Below are 22,443 nucleotides of genomic sequence, written 5' to 3' on the forward strand. Positions count from 1 at the left end.
GGTTTTGAAATTTTCTGGAGTAATTTGGATTTTTGTTGAAAGGCTTCCAGCCTTGACCATGTGGACCTTGCTTTCTTGGTTTTTGGGGACGGAAGGTCTGATATTGTTGTTTGTTTGACAGTCTGTGTTTTCTGGGCCTGTCGCCCAGTCTCTTCCCTAAAAAAGAGGTTGATGGTGCTGATGTTGATGGTGTTGCTGCTTTTGCAGTAAATTTCACGCTCTTGTTGCTGTCGAGGGTCTTCACCTTTTCACTAAATTCATTCCCAAATAATAAGTCGCTTCCAACTGGGTTTCCACTGTCACATAGTGGCTTAAACTTTCCTTACATTTCCTTCTTAATATTGTCTTTCCTTTGGCTATTGATGTTGTTGATATGATGAGCCATCAACTTGAAGGAATCTCCTACATATTCTGATATCTTGTTAACATCTGGTTGTTTTGCTTTACTAAGCTCTTCCATGGCATGGATTGTGGGTAATAACAATTGGTTTAGTAGACCAATAGTTTTCTGTTTAGACGCATCATCTAATTTTGTATCATTTCTAAGCTGCTCCCAGACTGTGTTCTCCACCCTCGGAATTTGTAAATTCTCCAGGTTTTCTGGTCTCTTGTATTTCTCTGTAAGTGCTTTCATTTTTTCCTTATCAGTAGGAGCTCTCAATGCCTTATTTACGACTATTGCCAATTTTTCCCCAACTGGCTCCCCTGTCTTGTGATCTTCCGCAAAACTTTGTTCTACTTCGCTCAATATTCCAATGTTACTTTCACTTTCATCGTTACCCATTAGGAGGTCAGTGACTTCATAGTTGTCTCCACTGGGAAGGCTATTTTCATCCTCACTGTCTGAATTTTCGTCATTATCAGAACTTGTTTGGGATGTAGCTACGTCTTGTCTAAATTTTTTCCTACTATTGTGGTTGTCATCATCAGATTTTCTCTTAAGTTCTGACACTGTTTCTTCTATTTTCTTTAATTTGTTAGTCTGTGCTTCAAACGTCTTGATTGACATTGAAAATGTGTTCAATATTTCTTCCTCTCTCTTAATGAACTTTTCCATTTTTGACTCATCCTTTTCAGCAGCCATTTGAACTGCAAATAGAATTGGTTAGAAAACCATTATCATAGGTGTAGAGCAGATCTACTTAAAAACGATTCACGTTTTTTTTTTTTTTTTTTTTTTTTTTCCGAACGATTCACGTTCTGAATATTATTATTTTACTCTTAAAATGTAGCAGAAATCTATGTCTAAGATTATAATCAATGCTGAAATTGATAAATGATTAGCTACGAACGTAAACATTCTAACAAAGTTGGGTAGATAATTGACGACCAACATTCTATCATGTTGGGCCTTAAAAATTAAGGCCGGCAATAGAAATCCCTCACAAATAGCGTGGGTTCTGTGCGCTATAATATCAGACCCCGGAATCGTAAATGAAAACGAGGCTAGAAATGGTATTCCCCAATCAGACATTGGAATCAAACATGAAAATGAGGCTAGAGATGGTATTCCCCAGTTTAAAATGAGGCTTCAGCCGCACTATTACGTAACTGTGGGGATTCCCTTTCAGTGACATAATTTTAACCTCCTTGTAAACAAATGCCTTGAATGCATAAATTGTTGCTAGCATTTTGTTTGTACATTAGTGACATAATACACAGAAACTTTATGTGAAATAATAATTTCTTGCACAAAACAATTCTAATGAGAATTGGGTCAAGTTTCCGCAGCCATATTCAATGAACTGCCGATGTGCACAGGTAGCATTGGGATACCGTATTATTGGTTTTCGTACGTAAGTAACATTTATAACAGGATTGCAATATATTTATTTCCAACACCGTTAATCATTCAGATCACGGTTGTAGCCGTTCAGGCCGGAAATATACAAACCGTTCAGATTTGTTTTCGTTTACCTGAGAACTCGCCAACTTCCGAAAGTTTAATGGCGTAACTTAGGCCTACTGATAAGCATGGCCATGTGGAATATTTTAATTATTTTAGAATTAGTTCACTTACCAAACTTTTGTGTGTGTTTTCTGTTCAAGCTAATAACTTCCGTTCGTTGTCAGGTAATAGGTAAAAGAATTCTTTGTATATTAATATGTAAATAGAGATGACGTAGCTCATTACTTATGCAGATTCAGTCTTTAGAGTCCTAGTGTCTAGTTTTGTTGCAATGACACAAAACTAGACATGAAAAAGCGCGTGTACAGAGAAATCAAATTTTGGGTATGGGTGGGTGGGTGTGTGAGCCCTTCAGGAGTTTGCAGTCAATAAAATCCAGATCAAACTTCAACTTCCCTCCTTCGTCGGTAAGTCTTGTTTAATCATTCAATTTTATTGACTGCATAACTCCTGATAGGGCCCCACAGAGATTTTAGAGATATTTCTCTGTTAAAGCTTCAAGTTTTTGTAAAATAAATGATTTTACAAATAACTTCAATATGGTGTTATACTTGTATTTGAAATAATAATTTTTTGAAATCCTGTACATGTAAAGTATAACACTGAATATAAGGCAAAGCACATTTTAAAATTATGACAATCAATTTACTAATCCAGTAAGCACATTTGCATAGTATGATCTTCCACAATCTGTTCATTATAAAATTTATTAAATGTTCTAGCATTTTGCCAGCCTGCAGTTTTAAGTATACAAGAAAGAGGAATGCCTCTAGAGTTTGCAGAACTTGCTGCTGCTGTCCTTATACTATGGGGGGTATAATGCTCTAGTACCCCAGCCTTATTCAAAAACATTCTTATCCACCTAGCAACAGTTGACTTAGTTACAGATTTGTGGGGTTTTTGTGTCCCAATCAAAAGTTTATTATGCATTCTTAGACTTTTCTTCCTTTCAATATATTCCTTGAATACTGTAACTATGCACAACCTTTGGTCTGCTGAATATTCGTTTAGATGTAATGGTGCGGGGTGTCTGCCTGGCTTAGACTGTTTTAACATATGATTAAGTTTAATGATCATTTTATTATCTACAAATATGATATCTTCTAAACAAATTAAATGTAATGTTTGGCAGCGTTGTGCTGTTAGTAATAAAAACAATACTGCCAATTTTCCTGTTAATGTCATCAATGTCAACTCTGATGGTAACTGTTTAATAAAATCTAGAACTGACTGAACATCCCATATATGGTTATATTTTGGTAAAGCAGGTCCGTCCGGCCGTCCGTCCGTCCGGCTGTCCGTCGGTTTTTTCTTGTCCGCCCAATAACTTAAGATTCCTTTGACCCTTAGTCTTCATATTTGGCATGGAGGTTAGTCATGATTAGTAGATGACCCCTATTGATTTTGAGGTCACTAGGTCAAAGGTCAAGGTCACAGGGGCCTTGACTTCAAAAAGCTTGTCCGCCCAATAACTTAAGATTCCTTTGACCTACAGTCGTCATATTTGGCATGGAGGTTAGTCATGATTAGTAGATGACCCCTATTGATTTTGAGGTCACCAGGTCAAGGTCACAGGGGCCTTGACTTCAAAAAGCTTGTCTGCCCAATAACTTAAGATTCCTTTGACCCTAAGTCTTCATATTTGGCATTGAAGTTAGTCATGATTAGTAGATGACCCCTATTGACTTTGAGGTCACCAGGTCAAAGGTCAAGGTCACAGGGGCCTTGACTTCAAAAAGCTTGTCCGCCCAATAACTTAAGATTCCTTTGACCAACAGTCTTCATATTTGGCATAGAGGTTAGTCATGATCAGTAGATGACCCCTATTGATTTTGAGGTCACCAGGTCAAAGGTCAAGGTCACAGGGGCCTTGACTTCGAAAAGCTTGTCCACCCAATTACTTAAGATTCCTTTGACCCACAGTCTTCATATTTGGAATGGAGGTTAGTCATGATTAGTAGATGACCCCTATTGATTTTGAGGTCACCAGGTCAAAGGTCAAGGTCACAGGGACTTTGACTTCAAAAAGTTTCTCCACCCATTAACTTAAGCTTCCTTTGACCCACAGTCTTCATATTTGGCATGGATGTTGATCATGATTAGTAGATGACCCCTTTTGATTTTGAGGGCACTGGATCAAAGGTCAAGGTCATAGGGACTTTGACTTCAAAAAGTTTGTCCACCCATTAACTTAAGATTCCTTTGACCAACAGTCTTCATATTTGGCATGGATGTTGATCATGACTATAAGGTGACCCCTATTGATTTTGAGGTCACTGGGTCAAAGGTCAAGGTCACAGGGACCTTGACAAAAAAAAAGCTTTTCTTCTCAATGGCTAAAGAATGTCCTGTCCGCAATGTATTGATTTTGACATTTTCACATTTGAAGCATGTAGAATACATAACTTTGCAATGCACTGGCTTAGTAACCTCAGATTTGACAGGGAGGTTGTCCTTGAGCTCTAAATGGCCACTGTTGATTCTGACAAAGTGGTATGCGGGGGTATTCACGCCATGATAGTGGCAGTTCTAGTTCAAACACACCCTTCATAAATTTATTTATTACAGTACAACACTTAAAATCCAGTCCCGAACACATGTGAACTAACTGATTAATAGCTGATCTCGCTGTATTAATGGCACTGTATCCCAGACCTGAATTATACATATAGGTTAAAAATGTTATCACATTAGCAGGTTTAGGCGCCAGTGGATTAAAATTATTCTTATCAGTAAACTTAATCCAGCGGTTAATATAAACAGCATATATCTTTTTGGTAGATTTGCGCCATGATGACATTATGATATTTGCTGACTCGTCCACGATGTTTTGCTTTCGTAATGCGTCCCTGATATACGAAAAACACCTAGTCTCAGATGTTTCAGCGGATGTTTGTGCTCCGGTTTGTGCTGCAGTCGCAAGATTTTTCTGGCCGGAGGAAGTATTAGCCAATTCTGGCACAACATTTTTTGTAGATAAGGCCACCAATTCTGCGTTTTCCATATTGGTGCCACCAAGAGAGCCTCTGCCCTGTCTGTCTCTACCTTCTGCAAGATCTTTGGAATGAGACTGAAAGGAGGAAACATGTAAAGTAAAGTTCCAGTATTCCAGTTTAAACTGAAAGCATCAACAGCATAAGCCCCATGTTCTGGATATCTTGAAATATAATATTTTAGTTTGGCATTCAGCCGTGATGCAAACATATCAATGTGCATATTTCCATAAAAACTTATAAGTTTAGAAAAGATATATTCTTCAAGAGACCACTCTAGGTCATCTTTATATTTTCTAGATAATGTATCTGCTTCTATATTTTTGCTACCCGGAATATGAGCCGCACTTATGTGGATTTGCTTAGAAATGGCCCAAAACCAGAGTTCTCTTGCAATTTCGTTCAATTGCTTTATTTTGCCCCCAAACTTATTGATGTAAGCACAAGTTGTCGTATTGTCACTTAAAATCCTTAAATGAATGTTTGACTTGTTTTTGGCTAATGCCATCACTGCTAGTTTACTTGCTTTTAATTCTAAAACATTAATGTGTAAAGCTTGTTCTTCAATTGACCAAACTCCCTGAGTGAAGGATTTTTCAGATAGTATTTCCGCGCCCCAGCCTTGCAAGCTGCTATCACATGCTATTGTACAGTCTGGATTTCCTTCAGAGACTGGTTTGAAAGTTGTATCTAAATTTTTTATCCACCAATCAATTTGATTTTGAATTTCGTGAGTTATTTTCATAAAAGCATTGTAATTTCCTCTTTTCCAATTAAGATTAGTTTCCTTAATGTGTTCTAAAGGTCTATAAAATAAAGGCGCATATCGAACACCAGGCTCACATGCTACAAGCATACCTATTAATTTTGCAAATTCTCTGATGGTCACAAATTTAGATGATTTAATATCTCGGCATATTTGAATGATATTTAAAAGTTTTTCCTGAGTTGGTCTTATTAGTCCCCTACCGGTTTACCGGAGTGGACTTTAGGTTTACCCTCCGTCCGTCTGTCCGTCCGTCAGTCCGTCTGTCCGTCCGTCTGTCCGTCCGTCAGTCCGTCCGTCCACAAAACTGGATCCCGCGATAACGCAAAAAGTACTGAAAATATTTTAATGAAACTTGATATATGGATAGATGGCAGTATGGAGATTATGCACGTCTTTTTCTTTTCTTCCTATGTTGAAAATTCTGGTTGCTATGGCAACAAATAGACTGAAAATATGGCAAATTTTACACATAACCTGGATCCCGCGATAACACAAAAAGTACTGAAAATATTTTTATGAAACTTGATATATGGATAGATGGCAGTATGGAGATTATGCACGTCTTTTTCTTTTCTTCCTATGTTGAAAATTCTGGTTGCTATGGCAATAAATAGACTGAAAATATGGCAAATTTTACACATAACCTGGATCCATTGATAACACAAAAAGTACTGAAAATATGTTTATGAAACTTGACATATGGGTAGATGGCAGTATGGAAATTATGCGCATCCTTTTCTTATCTTCCTATGTTGAAAATTCTGGTTGCTATGGCAACAAATAGACTGAAATTCAAGATTTCTGATTCTAGTTTTTAAGTTTTTTCACTATAAGTTCTTTATTTCTTAAGGTATTTTCTTCAAACTTTAAATATAAGTTGCTTGTCATCAACCACATCATTATGACAAGGTTTACTACTCTAGCACAAAATTTATCAGAATTACCTCCCTTGAACTTAAAATTTTCATGAAAAAATCATTGTTTTCTTTAATAACTTCTTTTTCTGAATGTATCTACTTCAAACTTCATATAAATGTTTCTTATTGTCACTCAACATTTATGAGTGTTCAATACTCTAGCAAGACTATTTCCAGAATTATGCCCCTTTTTAACTTAAACTTTTTTTTGAGAAATTGGTAATTTTTACTCCAACTTCTTCAATCATGATAGGATTTTAAAAATGTTATATTTTGATAACAGGGATGTTTAAAAAATAACTTTAGAGTGTCCTTCAGTCCGTCTGTCTGTACATAAAAACTGTTTCCTGTGATCACTTTTAAAGAACTTTTTCAACAAATTTACTTAAAATAGGAAACTATTTAGTGAATGGCCAATGGCCCTTCAGAATGTTGCTTGGGCTCTTACCGGTAGGGGACTTATGGATTGCTTGCAATACTATGATAATTGCTTGTTGTCATTGTTTTGGAACAGAGAATAAATCCTACAAATGAAATTTGCTGAGTTGGCATTAAAACCGATTTCGCTGGATTGATTGTTAGTCCTAAACTATCCATCAAGCTGACTGTTTCTAAAATATTATTTTGACACTCTTCAAACGATTGACCTTGTAAACATGAGTCATCTATATATGCTGAACTTATGTGCCCCTTTTCTCTCAATGACACAAAAACTGGCTTTAAAACTTTTGTAAACACCCGGGGTGCTGTAGTTAGACCCATGACTAATGCTTGAAATTCATATTTTTGGCCATTGTAATAAAATCTAAAGTATCTTCTATCTTCTGCTACTATTGGAATAGAGTAATAACTTTCTGATAAATCCACAGAACCAAAGAAACAGTCTTTCCGCATTAAGTTTATTGCATTGTGTAAAGTTTCCATCTTAAAATGAATATGCTCTATGTGATTGTTAAATACTTTTAAGTTTAGGATAACTCTTATCTTCCCCTCTTTCTTTGGTCTTATGAAAATGTTTGAGATAAACTCATTTGAATCTTGTAGAGAATTAACTTTCTGAATTATACCACAATCTAAAAACCGAATAAGTTCTTTTTCTATTTTATTATTATCTACCGAACTGAATTTTATTTGGTTAGGCACAAAAGTTTGAAATGGTTCTGTATCAAGTTCTACATGGTATCCAGTAATAGTTTGTAAAATCCATTTATCACTTGTTAATTTTTCCCATTCAGAAAGATAGTTTTTAGTTTTACCAGCTATGAAGTTGTCTATAGTATTTATTAAACAGTAAGATTGATTACCAATACTTACATGCTGATTTACATTGTTCTTTTCTTTTGGCCTGGGGGATATGTCCTTGTTTTCTTGAAATTCCCGAAGTTCTTTTCTGAATTTCTGTATTTTGTTACTGGCTGTTTCCAGTGACTGTGTGATGTTGACTGTGAATGAGAGGGAGGGAATTGTTTCTGTGTCTGTGGCCTTTGATCTGATGGTCTTTCCCCCCCTCGTTTGAATAAAAAATTCTTCTTATTTGATCCTTTAGGGGTCATCTGTACTGATTTAGATGAATCCAGATTTTTACTTTTATCAGCCAAATTATCACCAAATAACCCTGTGGCTGATATCGGTTGATCATCTGTGCAAAGAGATTTAAATCTGGGGAAAACTTCTTTTTTGATGGCCTCTCTTTTTTGCGTGTTAATTTTATTAACTTCTCCCGTCATGATCTTAACCGCATCACTGATGTATGTTTTTAATGTGTTGTTGTCTGGCGTTTTATTCCCAACTATATGATCCATTGCTCGAAGCAGGGGCACCATTGATTGGTTCAGCACCCCAAGCATTTTTTGCTAGTGGACATCTTGGGATTTTGTATGCCCTTTCAGCTGCTCCCAAAGAAAATTGTCTACCCTTGGTATTTGCAAATTGTCTATATTGGCAGGTCTTTTGTATTTATCTAGGAGTTGTTTAATTTTTCCTGGTCAGTTTTTTGGCACCTCAGGCTTTTGTTTATGGCTTCAGCTAGTGCAACATGTTTAATATCATCCCCACATGTAGATTCTTCATCAAAAAATGAATCTATGTCTTGTACCATATCCTCCTCGTCCTCATTTGAACTATCTTCTCTACTATCATTTAAAACTCTTTCTAGCTCATCCCCAGTATCGCTCTCATCTTCTGATGAAACATTTTCTGTTCTTGTTTTCTTTTTTGGTGGTACTTGATCATTTGTTCCCGAAGTGGATGCTGTTGGTTCTTTCCTTTTTAAATTCAATTCTGTCTGAATTTCGCTGACCGTATTCAAAAGTTCTTCCATTTGCTTTGCATGGACCTCGAAACCTTTGATTGACTGAGAGAAAGTATTTAAAATGTCTTCTCCCCGTTTTAAGAAACTTTCCAATCTATTTTCCTGTTTACTTCCGCCCTCGCGTTGTGTATTGCCTAGTGAATCATTTCCACCCAAGCGTAGGGCATGCGCACTCAAGCGTGCGTCATTTCCGCCCAAACTAACATGGCCCTCGGCCTTTTCTTTGTCTGCCATTGACCCAAATCTAAAATCAATAAATAAATAAAGGGTCAGACAGTTTTAACGTTCACGAAACGAAATCATCCGTTCCGAAGTTGAATAAGTACGTTTTTTGGCAATAATAACTAGAAATTTAAAATATTGCCGAAGAATGTTTTTAAAAGAAATCATCAAATTGTCGGGAACTTCCTGACGCCGATGCACGGCAATTTTTTGGTCATTCAGACCTAATGTTTGTGCCCTTCAGGCTGTAAAAAGTTTACTATCCTCTGATAGCAACCAACGTTATGTTAGAATTATTTCCCGAAGAATATTACCTTGTTTGTTCGTTTTTTATTATTTTCTTAGCATCGGCCAATTTCGTGCATAAAATTCAATATGACAAAGGCCGGAAATAAATCAATAAACATCATGAAATCGCTTACCTTTTTTGGCAGGTTTATCCAATTTAAATAATTACTATACGATTTAACACTTTCCTTTATAATAATTTTGTATTTAAAAGTTCGTAAATGATTGAAATTTATCTTTTTAATCGGACCCTAATTTTTGCAACCGTTCACTACATAAGTCAAAGCCTCGTTCTGAATCTGCATAAGTAATGAGCTACGTCATCTCTGTGGGGCCCTATCAGGAGTTATGCAGTCAATAAAATATGTAAATTAACTTTATTATTCGAGCTCTAAATTAAAACTGTCGATTACTCGGAATGTGGAACCTCGTTCTGAGGTTACTTAGGCCCAGGAACTACGTCATCTCTGTGCATCCCATCCAGGAGTTATGCATGAGACAAAATTACAGGTACATGTACATTGTAAGAGCAGTGTTTATAAATAACCTATATCTAAGAAGAAAATGCCTAAATTGACAGCTATATAGCTATACAGCTATATACTATAAATAGTTTCTACTTTACACTTAAGATAATTGTTTCTATTAATAGTTTCTACTTTACACTTAAGATAATTGTTCTTAAAATGTCACCACTCACATTATGTATGACATCCGTTGTATGAACATAATACTTCTTTACTAGGCAAAGAAACTTAATATGCTACAAATAATAAAACAGACAAATTATAACTAGAACTGAAAGAGTTTAGTTCATTCATGTCTTCCACAATGACATAATTAAATGGTCATGCCACGACCAAACCAACATAATGGGTTTGTGATCAGCATGGATCCAGAACAGCCTGCGCATCCGCGCAGTCTGGTCAGGATCCATGCTGTTCGCTTACAAACCCTATTACAAGTGGAGAAACTCAGATTATGAGCGAACAGCATGGATCCTGATCAGACTGCCCGGATGTGCAGGCTGGTCTGGATCTGTGCTGGATGCAACCCCATTATGTTGGTTTTGTCATGACGCGGCTCAATTGGTCACGGCCTTTCAGAATGTTCCTGACACAATTCATGTGGGCTTCTGACCATTAGTTGACTTTTGTTTTCCTGGCAATACTTTGATAATTTCTTGTCCTTCATAATAGACTCAGCTTTCTCTACATTTTTGTTTTGCTATTTCAAGAAACATTTAAGGATTTCAGTTATCATTTGTTAATATACTGTGATTACAGTTTTATTGAATGAAAAAAAAATATTAATTTAGGGAAGTATATTTTATTTATAATATTTACTGAAAGCAATTTGAATTTTTTCGAACAAATATCATTGTTTGTCATTTACATGTAAATGAAGTTTGTAAAGATTTTCCTTTTCTGTAATAAAGATCAAATAGGTGGTACTACACATGTATTGACATGTATGCCATGGTTGTTGCTGCCGTTCCTTCATCAAGTGAACAGCGTCTAACGGAGGCATGGGTTATGAAAGCTAGCAGTCAGGATGTTTATATTGACTCTCTTTTCATCGGACGTGGCCCAACAACTGATGATACAGGTAAATAAAATAATATAAATATACTTACCTGGTATTTGATGTGATTTTTTTGTGGCCTTGGGGGGGGGGGGTGGGTTCATCGACTCATGGAAATTATCATAGAGAGGATTTTTTTGTTGCCAGGGGATGGGGGATTAAATGTTGGGGAAATTATCATTAAAAGGATTTTTTTTGTGGTCATGGGGGAAGGGGGCTGAATTGGATGGTAGGGAAATTATCATTAAAAGGCTTGAAAAAATGTTGGACGTTATAAACAAAATTCAGCCTTTTTTTTGGCTCAAAAAATGAAAATTTTGGTTTTATGTTGCCTTAATAGCAGAGTTTACATAATTATTCTTTGATTGATTTAAACCTACTTTTTCTTTTATAAATACCTGTATGTGTTTTTATACAAACATAAACGATTTTCTATGAATAAGATGTACATGCAAGTGAAATTTTAAGTTATCTTGCAAATGTTAATATAGAGATTCATATTATACACAAACTGGTAAATGTAAAAATTTCAGTGGTAAATGTTTTGATTTGCTTTATATTTTAGAGGCATATTTACAAAGATTGAAACCAGCTTTGCCAAAAATCAATGTCGTTGGCAGGAATCCTTTGTCTTTTGTGCATTATGTATCTGTTGCTACAGTTTCTGCTGACACATATAAAATAAATCTTACACCATTGGACATGGGCTTCAACTTCCCGCTGTTTGAACTTGCAAATGCAGGAGTGAGTATGATCATTATCATTGTCATTAAAACAACGTAAAGATGAATACAAAATAAAAACTTTACTGACCTAGCTAGCTGGTTAAGATTAAGTAGTAAAGTTAAATAATTATTTGGTTAAAGTAATTTTTGTCATTTCAATGTCAGGGCTTCCATGTATAATAAACTAATATTCACATAAACACCAATTTGCTATTTTGTAGCAGAAAAATTCAATGATAGATATGATATCATTTATCATTCAAGACATTTGTCATTTTGTTCTCAATTAATGTAAAATAAAATGATATCTTCTGTTTCATCTATAACAACGACTTCATAATTGCTGTTTTCATTGAAAAAGTTCAAATTGCTATGTAATTATCAGAAAGACTTCAATACTGTTCAAACTTGGTACAAAATTTCCTATTACCAGGACATCTCAAAATTGCCAAAAATCACTATTTGCGTTAATTTTTCCATCAAGACTGATTTCAAGGTGCTGCAACTTCTCAGTGGATTGAGATAGCGTCTAAGGCTTTCCAGCATTGGTTACACATTACCTTATGATCGACCAGAGGCCATTTTTAGCCTCTTACAATTCAAAAATTTTCTTGGACATGAGGGGGTCTGCAGAAGGGGCGCACATCCCCCCTCTGGCACCCCCTTGGTGAAAATATCTGAAAGGGGATGACATTGAAAAAGTGATTACCTTTTTTAACATCATTTCTCAAACGAGTCCAAGTGTTGAGGCCCGAATAGGGCATTTTTTCACTATTTAAGGCCTCAAAAAGGGTGGGGGGAGCCTTCAAAACAGGCATATGAAATAATTGGTTAATTTAATAATGATTATGTAATGTTCGTAGAGGGTTTAAGTATCTTCATTATCAAATTTTGTAATAAACACTGTTACACATTCTGTAAAAAGCTTAACAGAAATTTATTTTTTGGGTATATTGCAATCAGGATCATTCTTTCTTGAATTTCATTTAATTTACATTATTATTATTTATGTTTTATGGCAAAGTCATAGTCCTCCATTTTGAAAATATTTAAGGTAGTCTTACTGTAATGCTTTGAATTCCCACCAAAAATAGGCTAACATCTGCCAATGTCTTAATAAATCGGTCTTCTTTTCTGGATTGTTATTTTTCACAATTTTTCGGTATTCAGTAATTAATCTTAAACCATTTGTAACCTGAATTTGATTAAGAACATATCTATAAGAAATGAGCGATTGTAAATAATCTATTTACCCAAGATTTTGGAAAAATAACATTCAGGAAATAACCAATTTGCTACAATATTGGCAGCTATGAGAATTTTTTGGAAGGAAAGCATTATAGTATGACTTACATAATTATATCTTAATAGCTGACAAAAAAAGTTTGTCTGAACAAACAGTACTAAATTTTCTGATTAGCCCAATTTGCCTTGGCTTTATACATTGCTTATTGAAATTGCTTTATAAACATATAATTGTTGTTTTATTCATTCATGAAATTACAACCTTTCTTACATAGGAATATCATTTTTTGCATTAAAGGAGCTCATATGAGGTCGAAAGGCCTAAAACCATAAAATTTGAAATTGACCAAGAGATGCTCTTATAATGGAAAAAAACTGCAAAAGATAATGAAGAAAATGTTAAATTTGAAAACAATTTTTTTCACAAAAGCAAAGCAATGCTATTTATTTTTGGTCATTCTGCACAGTAGAAAAATAAATGATTATTTTGGGGGAAATTTGTTGAGGGAATTATCTGAAAATTTGCTCACAAGTTATTCCTCCAGACTGACACTAAATGGTACCCATTCCTAAAAAATTATTTCCAGCCCCTTCATGTCAAAATTTTTCAGTCAAGTCCCTTAACATTAACATAAAAATGACATTACTTATTATACCCCCAAAAACGAAGTTTGTGGGGTATATAGGAGTCACCCGGTGGTCGGTCGGTCGGTCCAGACGTCCGTTGCATTTTCCTTGTCCGGAGCATAACTTGAAGACTAATGGTTGGAATTCAATATAACTATATACAATGGTCAAGCACATTGAGAGGAAGTGCAGTGCACAAGAACCATAACTCTATCTTGACTAATTACAGAGTTATTGCCCTTTGTTACTTTTCCTTGTCCGGGGCATAACTTGAAAACTACTGGTTGGAATTCAAAACAGCTTCATTCAATTGTCAAACACAATAAGGGGAAGTGCAGTGCACAAGAACCATAACTCTATCTGACTAATTACAGAGTTATTGCCCTTAGTTACCTTTCCATTGCTTTCTTTTGTTCTAACCATAACTTGAAGACTTATGGTTGGAATTCGATATAACTACATACAATGGTCAAGCACATTAAGAGGAAGTGCAGTGCACAAGAACCATAACTCTATGTTGACTTATTACAGAGATTAATACCCTTTGTTACTTTTCCTTGTCCACGGCATAACTTGAAAACTACTGGTTGGAATTTGAAACAACCTCATACAAATGTCAAACACAACAAGGGTAAGTGCAGTGCGTAAGAACCATAACTCTATCTAAAGTAATTATCTGACTAATTACAGAGTTATTGCCCTTTGTTACTTTTCCATTGCTTTCTTTTGTCTGGACCATAACTTGAAGACATTTGGTTTGAATTCAATATAACTACATACATTTGTCAAGTACTTTGAGAGAAAGTGCAGTGCATAAGAACCATAACTCTATCTTGACTAATTACAGAGTTATTGCCCTTTGTTACTTTTCCATTGCTTTTTTTGTCCAGAGCATAACTTGAAGTTTAATGGTTGGAATTCAATATAACTTCACACAATGGTCAAGCACATTAAGAGGAAGTGCAGTGCACAAGAACCATAACTCCATCTTGACTAATTACAGAGTCATTGCCCTTTGTTACTTTTCCTTGTCCAGAGCATAACTTGAAAACTACTGTTTGGAACTCAATACAACTTCATACATTTGTCAAGGACTTTAAAAGGAAGTGCAGTGCACAAGAGCCATAACTCCATTTTGACAAAATGCAGAGTTACTTCCCTTTGATACTTTTCCTTGTCCGGAGCATAACTTAAAACATACTGGTTGGAATTCAAAACAACTTCATACAATGGTCAAGCACTTTAAGAGGAAGTGCAGTGCACAAGAACTATAACTCCATCTTAAGTATTTATAGAGTTATTGCCCTTTGTTCCTTTTCTTTGTCTTTCTGTAATTCAATAAAACTTCATCAATGGCCAACCACATTGAAAGGAAATGCAACATACAAGAACCACAACTATCTTTAATTGCCCACAACCATAACTGTATATTTCAATTCTTTTACAAGGTATTCTGTTACTAGTAACATCCTCATTTCCGAAGCAGTGTTGTGGGAGTATTAATCACATTTAGTGATAGTTCTAGTTTTCTTTTATTATTACTGAACAGTGAACCGTATTATGATTATTTTATACTCTGATATTTTCATGTCATTTTGTCAGTACATAATCATAAAACAATCAGGATATAATCACAAATAATTATATCAGCCATTAAACTTTTTGTGCCCCCTTTTAGGGGGGGGGGGGGGGCATTTAGATTTACCCTTGTTTGTCCGTCCGTCCTTCTGTCTGTCGGTTCTCTTTTGTGTCGCACTAGCTAAAAAGTATGATACCAAGTGTCATGAAAATTAATAGAAATGTTGATCAGCAGGTGTAGTTGTGCACCTTGGTATTTCTGTGTGGATATATTTTGTATTTTTAGAGTTATTGCCCCTGACTTTGTAAAAATTTACAATTTTCGACTTGTGTCACATGTAGCTTGAAAAATATTTTACCTAGAGATATGAAACTTTACAGGAATGTTGATCAGCATGTGAAGTTGTGCACCTTGGTATTTTCATGTGGATATGTGTTGTATTTTTAGAGTTATTGCCCTTGACTTAGTAAAAATTTACAATGTTCAACTTGTGTCACACATAACTCAAAAAGTATTTGACCTAGTGTCATGAAACTTTATAGAAATGTTGATCAGCATGTGTAGCCGTGCACATGGGTATTTTAAATTTATTCTGTTTTGTCAGATTTATTGCCCTTGACTTAGTGAAAACTGGTTCATTATGTTGTGTTATTTGTTCCTCGAGTGCTTGAGTGCTTGAGTTAGAATTAACCAATTTTACAGGAGTGGCGGCATGGCCGAGTGGTTAACGCTTCGGACTAGTAATCTCATGATCGCTAGCCGCATGGGTTCAAACCCGGTCAGGGGCAAGTCGTTGATTCCTTGAGCAAGAAAATTTACACTCATTGCTCAGAACTGGTTGGTTCCAGGAACTGACTGAAATTGTGTCTATAAGCTTATAGCTTCCTACACAATCGAACTAAAATAAATTTTGTATAAACCAATTTTACAGGTATAATGATCAACAACGTCACTGTGAAGTTATGCACCTGGGGTTTTGCATGCGGATTTCTTTCAGTTTTGCTAGAGTTTTTGCTATGGATAAATTTGTAATTTTCAACTTGTTCATGCATAACTCAAAAAATATTTGACCTGTAGGTCTGAAAGTTTGCAAGAATGTTCATCAGCCATGTACTTATGCACCTTGGGATTTGCTTGTGGATTTATTCAGTATCTGTAAAGTTCTTGCCCTTAACTTAGTAAATGATTTTTAGCTCGACTATTCAATAAGAATAAGTAGAGCTATTGTAGTCACCCATTTTTGAAATAATTTAAATATTTTCAAAGTCCAGTGACATATGGCTTTGAAACTTTGCACACTTGTTCACCATCATTACTCCAACCTGTAGACAGGAGGAGGTAACTCTATCAAGCATTTTGACAGAATTATGCCCCTTTTACGACTTAGAATTTACGTTAAAGTTTTTGTAATACCTCAAATATTTTCAAATTCCATTGACATATGGCTTTGAAACTTTGCACACTTATTCACCATAATGACCCCAACATGTTAACAGGAGGAGGTAACTCTATCAAGCATTTTGACAGAATTATGCCCTTTTTTTTCAACTTAGAATTTACGTTAAAGTTTTTGTAATACCTCGAATATTTTCAAAATTCATTGACATAAGGCTTTGAAACATGTTGAAATTTTATACTCTTCTTTGAGAGCATAATAGGACTCTCTCCAAGGCCTATAACTGTAATATTGATTTAAAGAAAATATCTGCCTTTTTCTTTACTTAGAAAATTTTACTTTTTAATCAAGGCTTTTTTTCTATCAAGCACTAAGAATAGTCAAGCATTGCTGTCCTACCGACAGCTCTTGTTAGTTTTCAACTTGTGGCACATGCAGCCTAAAAAATATTTGACCTAAAGTCATAAGATTGACAAAAAAGTGGAGTGTGGGGGCACCCATGTCCTATGGACACATTTCTAGTTAATTATTGAATCATCCACTTCATTTCCGTTAAATGTCACTGAATCATTTACATTATCTTATGATAGTCAATACCTAATTACTGTACCTTACTACAAAGGTTACTTCAGGTGTGGCAAGTAGTTCTAGTACCAATGTGGCCATGGCCTTAGATAATGGTGGTGGATCTGGGGTTCTCATGGTGACCAGGATTTCACAGGCATCACCACCGGTGAATGGACTTGTTGAGTTGTCTCTTAATGGACTTGGGTTGCAGAAGGGTATAACTTTTCTCTCTGCATAGCTGCTTTAATTGAATCACTTATCAGTTAAGATTGATTAAATCTAAAAAAAACACATCATATTCTATTTATGATACATTATTATAGGAAATATGTTTAGAGTTTTATATTGAAATTTTGTATCATTTGTCGTCTTTGTGGGGTAAAAACCCAGTAAAATTAAACATGATTCAGAACATATAGAATGAGATATTTGATACTCTTTGTATTAAGGCTAGCAAAAAATATAAGAATCAGTATAACTATCCTTTTTGATAGAAAAATACTTGTAACATTGATGCACTCAAAACTTGATTCTATGGATGTAAAATTCTTCAATTTTTGATTCAATAGTTAAGCTAGGACATCATTTTCAAATAAAATAGAATAATCTGAAATTTAAAATTAAGTTGATTATTAAAACTTGTCCAATTTCAGATATAGAAATTTCTCAACCAGCAGCGAATTTCCAAAGGGAACTAGAGTCAATTCAAGGCATGGGATCTGTAAATGTAGTCAAGAAGGGTGATGGTGCAAACTTTGAATTGACTATTACATTTCTTTCACTACCAGGAGATCTTCCACCTATGACGGTAATGATTTGGAGTTAACCCGACCATTCCCCATTTGATATTATATTATGCATGAGGCCTCTAGTAGATATACATTTGTCCATACAGCAATTGGGGAAATTTTAGACTTGATTTTGTGTATTTTTTTTTTGTTATAACAAAATCACATTGTTTTTCAAATTTTCTAATAAAAATACCTTTTCTGATGCACAACATGTCACAAAGCTTTAAGGGATTAGAATAAACTGAAGTGATAGTGCCATGTTTGAATATCATATTCTTTTTATAATTATCTAATTTTATCTACATGATAAATAACATGCCATTATGAGCCAGTCTATAGTTGATTGTTCTTAAACTTAACCCTTAAGAGAGGTAAAAACTGTGGCAGTGTAACTCACTTCATTTGCTCTGCCTCTGTTGAAGTTCGGCTCTGCCTTATATTGTTGCCAAATTTAATATGATGCTCTGTATGCTGGCATATAGTCTTCATTGACAGGGTGGAAGGGAACCAGGACATTTTTGATCAATATCACTTTTCGAATCATTAAATTACAAGTTACAAAGCCTAAACCATGCCCACTATCTGAGAGGCGGCTCTCCCTCAACCTTTAAGAAAGTATGCCAAACTCTGTGCAACGGTTACGCTACAGCAAGTAAGAAGAGATCACTGCAGAACAGTTCGTCCTAAAAATCATTCCAACATTATGCAATTAGAATGAATATTTAAAGGACATATTCTCGGTACATAATGTCTTGAATTTATTTTAAGTATACCAATCATTTCAATTTTACTTGTTATCCATTTAATTTTGCTTCGACAAGACATTTCAATCTTTGCCGCAACAGGCAAACATTTCAGAATTTCAGACATGGCATTACTTAGATTTCAAAAAAGCGTATCTGTTCTATTAACAGTGTAGAGTTGATTGTAGTGGTATGATTAACTTCAACATGTCTTCATTTCTTAAAGTAAACTCAAACATATGCTAATTTTTACCATATTGCATCATTAGTTTTAGTGTTAAATTAAAGTTACGTGTTATATTGTTTCACAGTTACTTAGATAATAAGATCTGTCACACAAACTTTTGAGCTGCGTCACTACAAAACCAACATAATGGGTTTGCAACCAGCATGGATCCAGACCAGCCTGTGCATCCGCGCAGTCTGATCAGGATCCATGCTGTTTGCTTACAAACCCTATTACAAGTAGAGAAACTGATAGCGAACAGCATGGATCCTGATCAGACTGCGTGAATGCTCAGGCTGGTCTGGATCCATGCTGGTCACAAATGCACTATGTTGCTTTTGTCGTGACGCAGCTCATTTGTCTGTCATTTATTAGTGGTTTTCTGGATTTATAACATCATGAAATAATGAAAAGATTCTTCAACGACATGCAAACTTTTATAACATTGTCCTTAACTCGTTTTATATATCATATTAAGTTTTTATTAAATGAAAAATCATTTAAGTTTCGAACATGTAATGATATTGATGGTTATGTGGTCTTTGTACTGAAATTAAAAACTCAACTACGTGTGATGTTAGAAAATATATAGATATTTATGATGAGCACTGGAATGGATTGTCTGAATTATTCTAGGTTTTGTACGACCGTGTCCTAGGAAAAGATGTTCAAATAATTGTTGAAACAAAGGTAGACGGAGGCTTGTTCTATGATCCACTTACAGGCGATATGGTATCGACGGTGCACAGCTCGCCTCAGGTTAGACTTTTCATCAACGATATACCCACGGCTTGTACTGATGACTGCTCGTTCAACTGGGATTCATCCTCCACGCCAACTATTTCCGGTATCAGCCCACAATCAGGTGCAATTTCTCTTTCGATTTTTACCTTAAATAATCTTTTTAAATTTAACTTAATTATGCCACCCTTTGCAAAAGGGAGGGCATATTGCTTTGCTGCTGTTCGTTGATCCATCGGTCGGTCTGTATGTCTTGTCAGTCTGATTCCTGTTCATTTTCGTTGCAGAGGTTGCATGTTCTGAAATAAAATATGGTATACATATTTATCATAAAAATATCTAGCTTAATAAGATCTTTTTTGCTTACGGTAGAGTAATTTTTGCCAGAGAAATACCCCTATTCTTAGAAAAATTCCAGTTATTTGCAGTTTCCAATCATTTTCTTCGCAGACATTGCACATACTGAAATGAAGTTAAGTATACAGGTTTATCACAAGAATATCTAGCTAAAGTTCCTGTTTACTTACGATCGGGCAATTTTTGCCAGAGAAATGCCTTTTGGACTTAGTACAGTTGCAGCTCATTTTCTTTGCAGAGGTTGCACATACTGAAATGAAATTTAGTATACAGGTTTTATCATAAGTATATGTAGGTCCAGTTTCGTTTTAGGTACGATCAAGCAATTTTTTACAGAGCTATTTCCCTTTTACTTAAAAAAATACAACTTTTTGCAATTTTTGTTTATATTTGTCGCAGAGATTGCTCATTCTGAATGAAATTTGATATACAAATTTATCATTTCAATTTTTGGTACAATCAAGCAATTTTGACTGAGTTATGCCCCTTTGACTTAGAAAAAATTCCAGTTATTTGCAGTTTCTGTTTGTTTTCATTGCAAGGGTTACACATACAGAAATAAAACTTGGTATTTCACATTAAGTTTTGTTTTTGGTACATTAGAAATTTTTGGCAAAGTTATGACTTCGTTTTTTGATAATTTCTACAAGATGTTCTTTATTGATAAAAGCCTTTTTAGTCCCCTACCGGTTTACCGGAGGGGACTTAAGGTTTACCCTCCGTCCGTCTGTCCATACGTCAGTCAGTCCGCACTACCAAATAAGGATAGGGGGCCATCTAACTGTAAACAGAACAAAAGAGAACAATAGAGTTCATTCCGTAACAATAGAGTAAGGGGCCATTGGCCCTCTATTAAAAAATAGAAAATAACAAAAGAAATGGCCCCTTATTCCATTTCGGCCGGACGTTCGTCCGTCAGTCCACAAAACTGGATCCCGCGATAACGCAAAAAGTACTGAAAATATTTTTATGAAACTTGATACACGGATAGATGGCAGTATGGAGATTATGCACTTCTTTTTTTTTCTTCCTATGTTGAATATTCTGGTTGCTATGGCAACAAATAGACTGAAAATATGGCAAATTTTACACATAAACTGGATCCAGCGATAACGCCAAAAGTACTGAAAGTATTTTTATGAAACTTGATATATTGATAGATTGCAGTCTGGAGATTATGCACAACTTTTTTTTTTCTTCCTATGTTGAAAATTATGGTTGCTATGGCAACAAATAGTCTGAAAATATGGCAAATTTAACACATAAACTGGATCCAATGATAAAGTGAAAAGTACTGAAAATATTTTTATGACACTTAAAATATGGGTAGATGGCAGTCTGGAAATTATGCACATTTTTTTTCTTTACTTCCCTTTTTGAAAATCTGGTTGCTATGGCAACAAATACAATTTCAAGATTTCTGGTTCCGATTTTACGCTTTTTCACTATAATTTCTTTATTTCTTAAGGTATTACTTTAAACTTTAAATATAAATTTCTGGTCATCAACCACATCATATGTGACAAGGTTAACAACTCTAGCACAAAAATTATCAGAATTACCTCCCTTGAACTTAGAATTTTCATGAAAAAAATGTGCTTTTTTTAAACAACTTCTTTATTTCTTAATGTATTTGCTTCAAGCTTCATTTGTATGTTTCTTATTATCGCTCAACAAATGTGAGAAGGTTCAATACTCTAGCAAAACTATTTTCAGAATGATTGATGCCCCTTTTGAACTTTTTCGAGAAATTGGTATTTTTTACTTCCAACTTCTTCATTCCTCATACATTATGAGGTTACAATCACAAATTTCGCGGATGAAAATCTTTTTTACCCAATGAGAAATGTTCGGCTATTTCTGTAAAGCTTCGGATTATCATGAATATCATTTTAATCAATGAAAATGCTATTTTTAGCTATGTCAATTACCGAATACTCCAGAGCATAGTACACAAATAAATCTGACTGTCGAGTAGTGGAATATATACATGTCGGACTGTTTTGGCGAGAAGATTTTCGCTAAATTATTTTCATCAGTGTTAAACAACAGGTTTATCATGAACAAAATACCTCGAAATTAATAAAGATGGAAATTCTCAATTTAGAATTACATAATGTATTCGTTTTTATTCAAGGTACATACACTTAACGAAACTTATAAGTACTCCAATTTCAAACTTGCAGGAAAACTCCGGTTTTCAAAATACATGTATTTGATTTTTTTTACAATGGTGATCTCAGTTACTGATTTTCTGTTAAGTTTGAGTTATTGTAAAATGCATTTACTATTATAAAATGATGATACAATGATTAAATTTTATACAGTACCGACTAAGACTAGTTATAGTTATTCTAACACAATATAATAAAAAAAAATTGTCGGAGTATTTATAAGTTTCGTTAAGTTTATGTATTAATTCGCCGTGGTGCAGAGGTAAGCGGTCTGGTTGA

The 22,443-nt window shown here is 34.8% G+C and overlaps 3 protein-coding genes across 5 annotated transcripts in view; 1 reads left to right on the top strand and 2 right to left on the bottom strand.

Annotated features, from left to right (window-relative positions):
* LOC132756357 (fibrocystin-L-like) overlaps positions 1–22,443 on the top strand; it is a 230,449-nt gene that overhangs the window by 101,391 nt on the left and 106,615 nt on the right. For 2 of the 3 annotated variants that reach the window (XM_060747413.1, XM_060747412.1), the window contains exons 21-25: positions 10,848–11,017; positions 11,559–11,737; positions 17,188–17,347; positions 17,786–17,940; positions 19,529–19,757. In XM_060747413.1, coding sequence (XP_060603396.1) covers positions 10,848–11,017; positions 11,559–11,737; positions 17,188–17,347; positions 17,786–17,940; positions 19,529–19,757 — 893 coding nt within the window. Of the gene's footprint in view, positions 1–10,847; positions 11,018–11,558; positions 11,738–17,187; positions 17,348–17,785; positions 17,941–19,528; positions 19,758–22,443 lie in introns of those variants that run through there. The other variant, XM_060747414.1, reaches the window with a different exon arrangement.
* On the bottom strand, positions 323–2,226 carry LOC132756355 (uncharacterized). The gene is made up of 2 exons (XM_060747409.1): positions 2,021–2,226; positions 323–1,089 (listed from the first exon to the last, which is right to left on the bottom strand). The coding sequence occupies exon 2, from the start codon at positions 1,082–1,084 to the stop codon at positions 323–325; it is 762 nt and encodes a 253-aa protein (XP_060603392.1). The 5' UTR covers positions 1,085–1,089; positions 2,021–2,226.
* On the bottom strand, positions 8,316–9,678 carry LOC132756356 (uncharacterized). Its single transcript, XM_060747410.1, has 2 exons — positions 9,544–9,678; positions 8,316–9,143 (listed from the first exon to the last, which is right to left on the bottom strand). The coding sequence occupies exon 2, from the start codon at positions 9,131–9,133 to the stop codon at positions 8,549–8,551; it is 585 nt and encodes a 194-aa protein (XP_060603393.1). The 5' UTR covers positions 9,134–9,143; positions 9,544–9,678; the 3' UTR covers positions 8,316–8,548.

Source organism: Ruditapes philippinarum, unplaced genomic scaffold, assembly GCF_026571515.1.
Source record: "Ruditapes philippinarum isolate M1 unplaced genomic scaffold, ASM2657151v2 ctg1014_1_1_1_1, whole genome shotgun sequence".
Classification (NCBI taxonomy): Eukaryota; Metazoa; Mollusca; class Bivalvia; order Venerida; family Veneridae; genus Ruditapes; species Ruditapes philippinarum.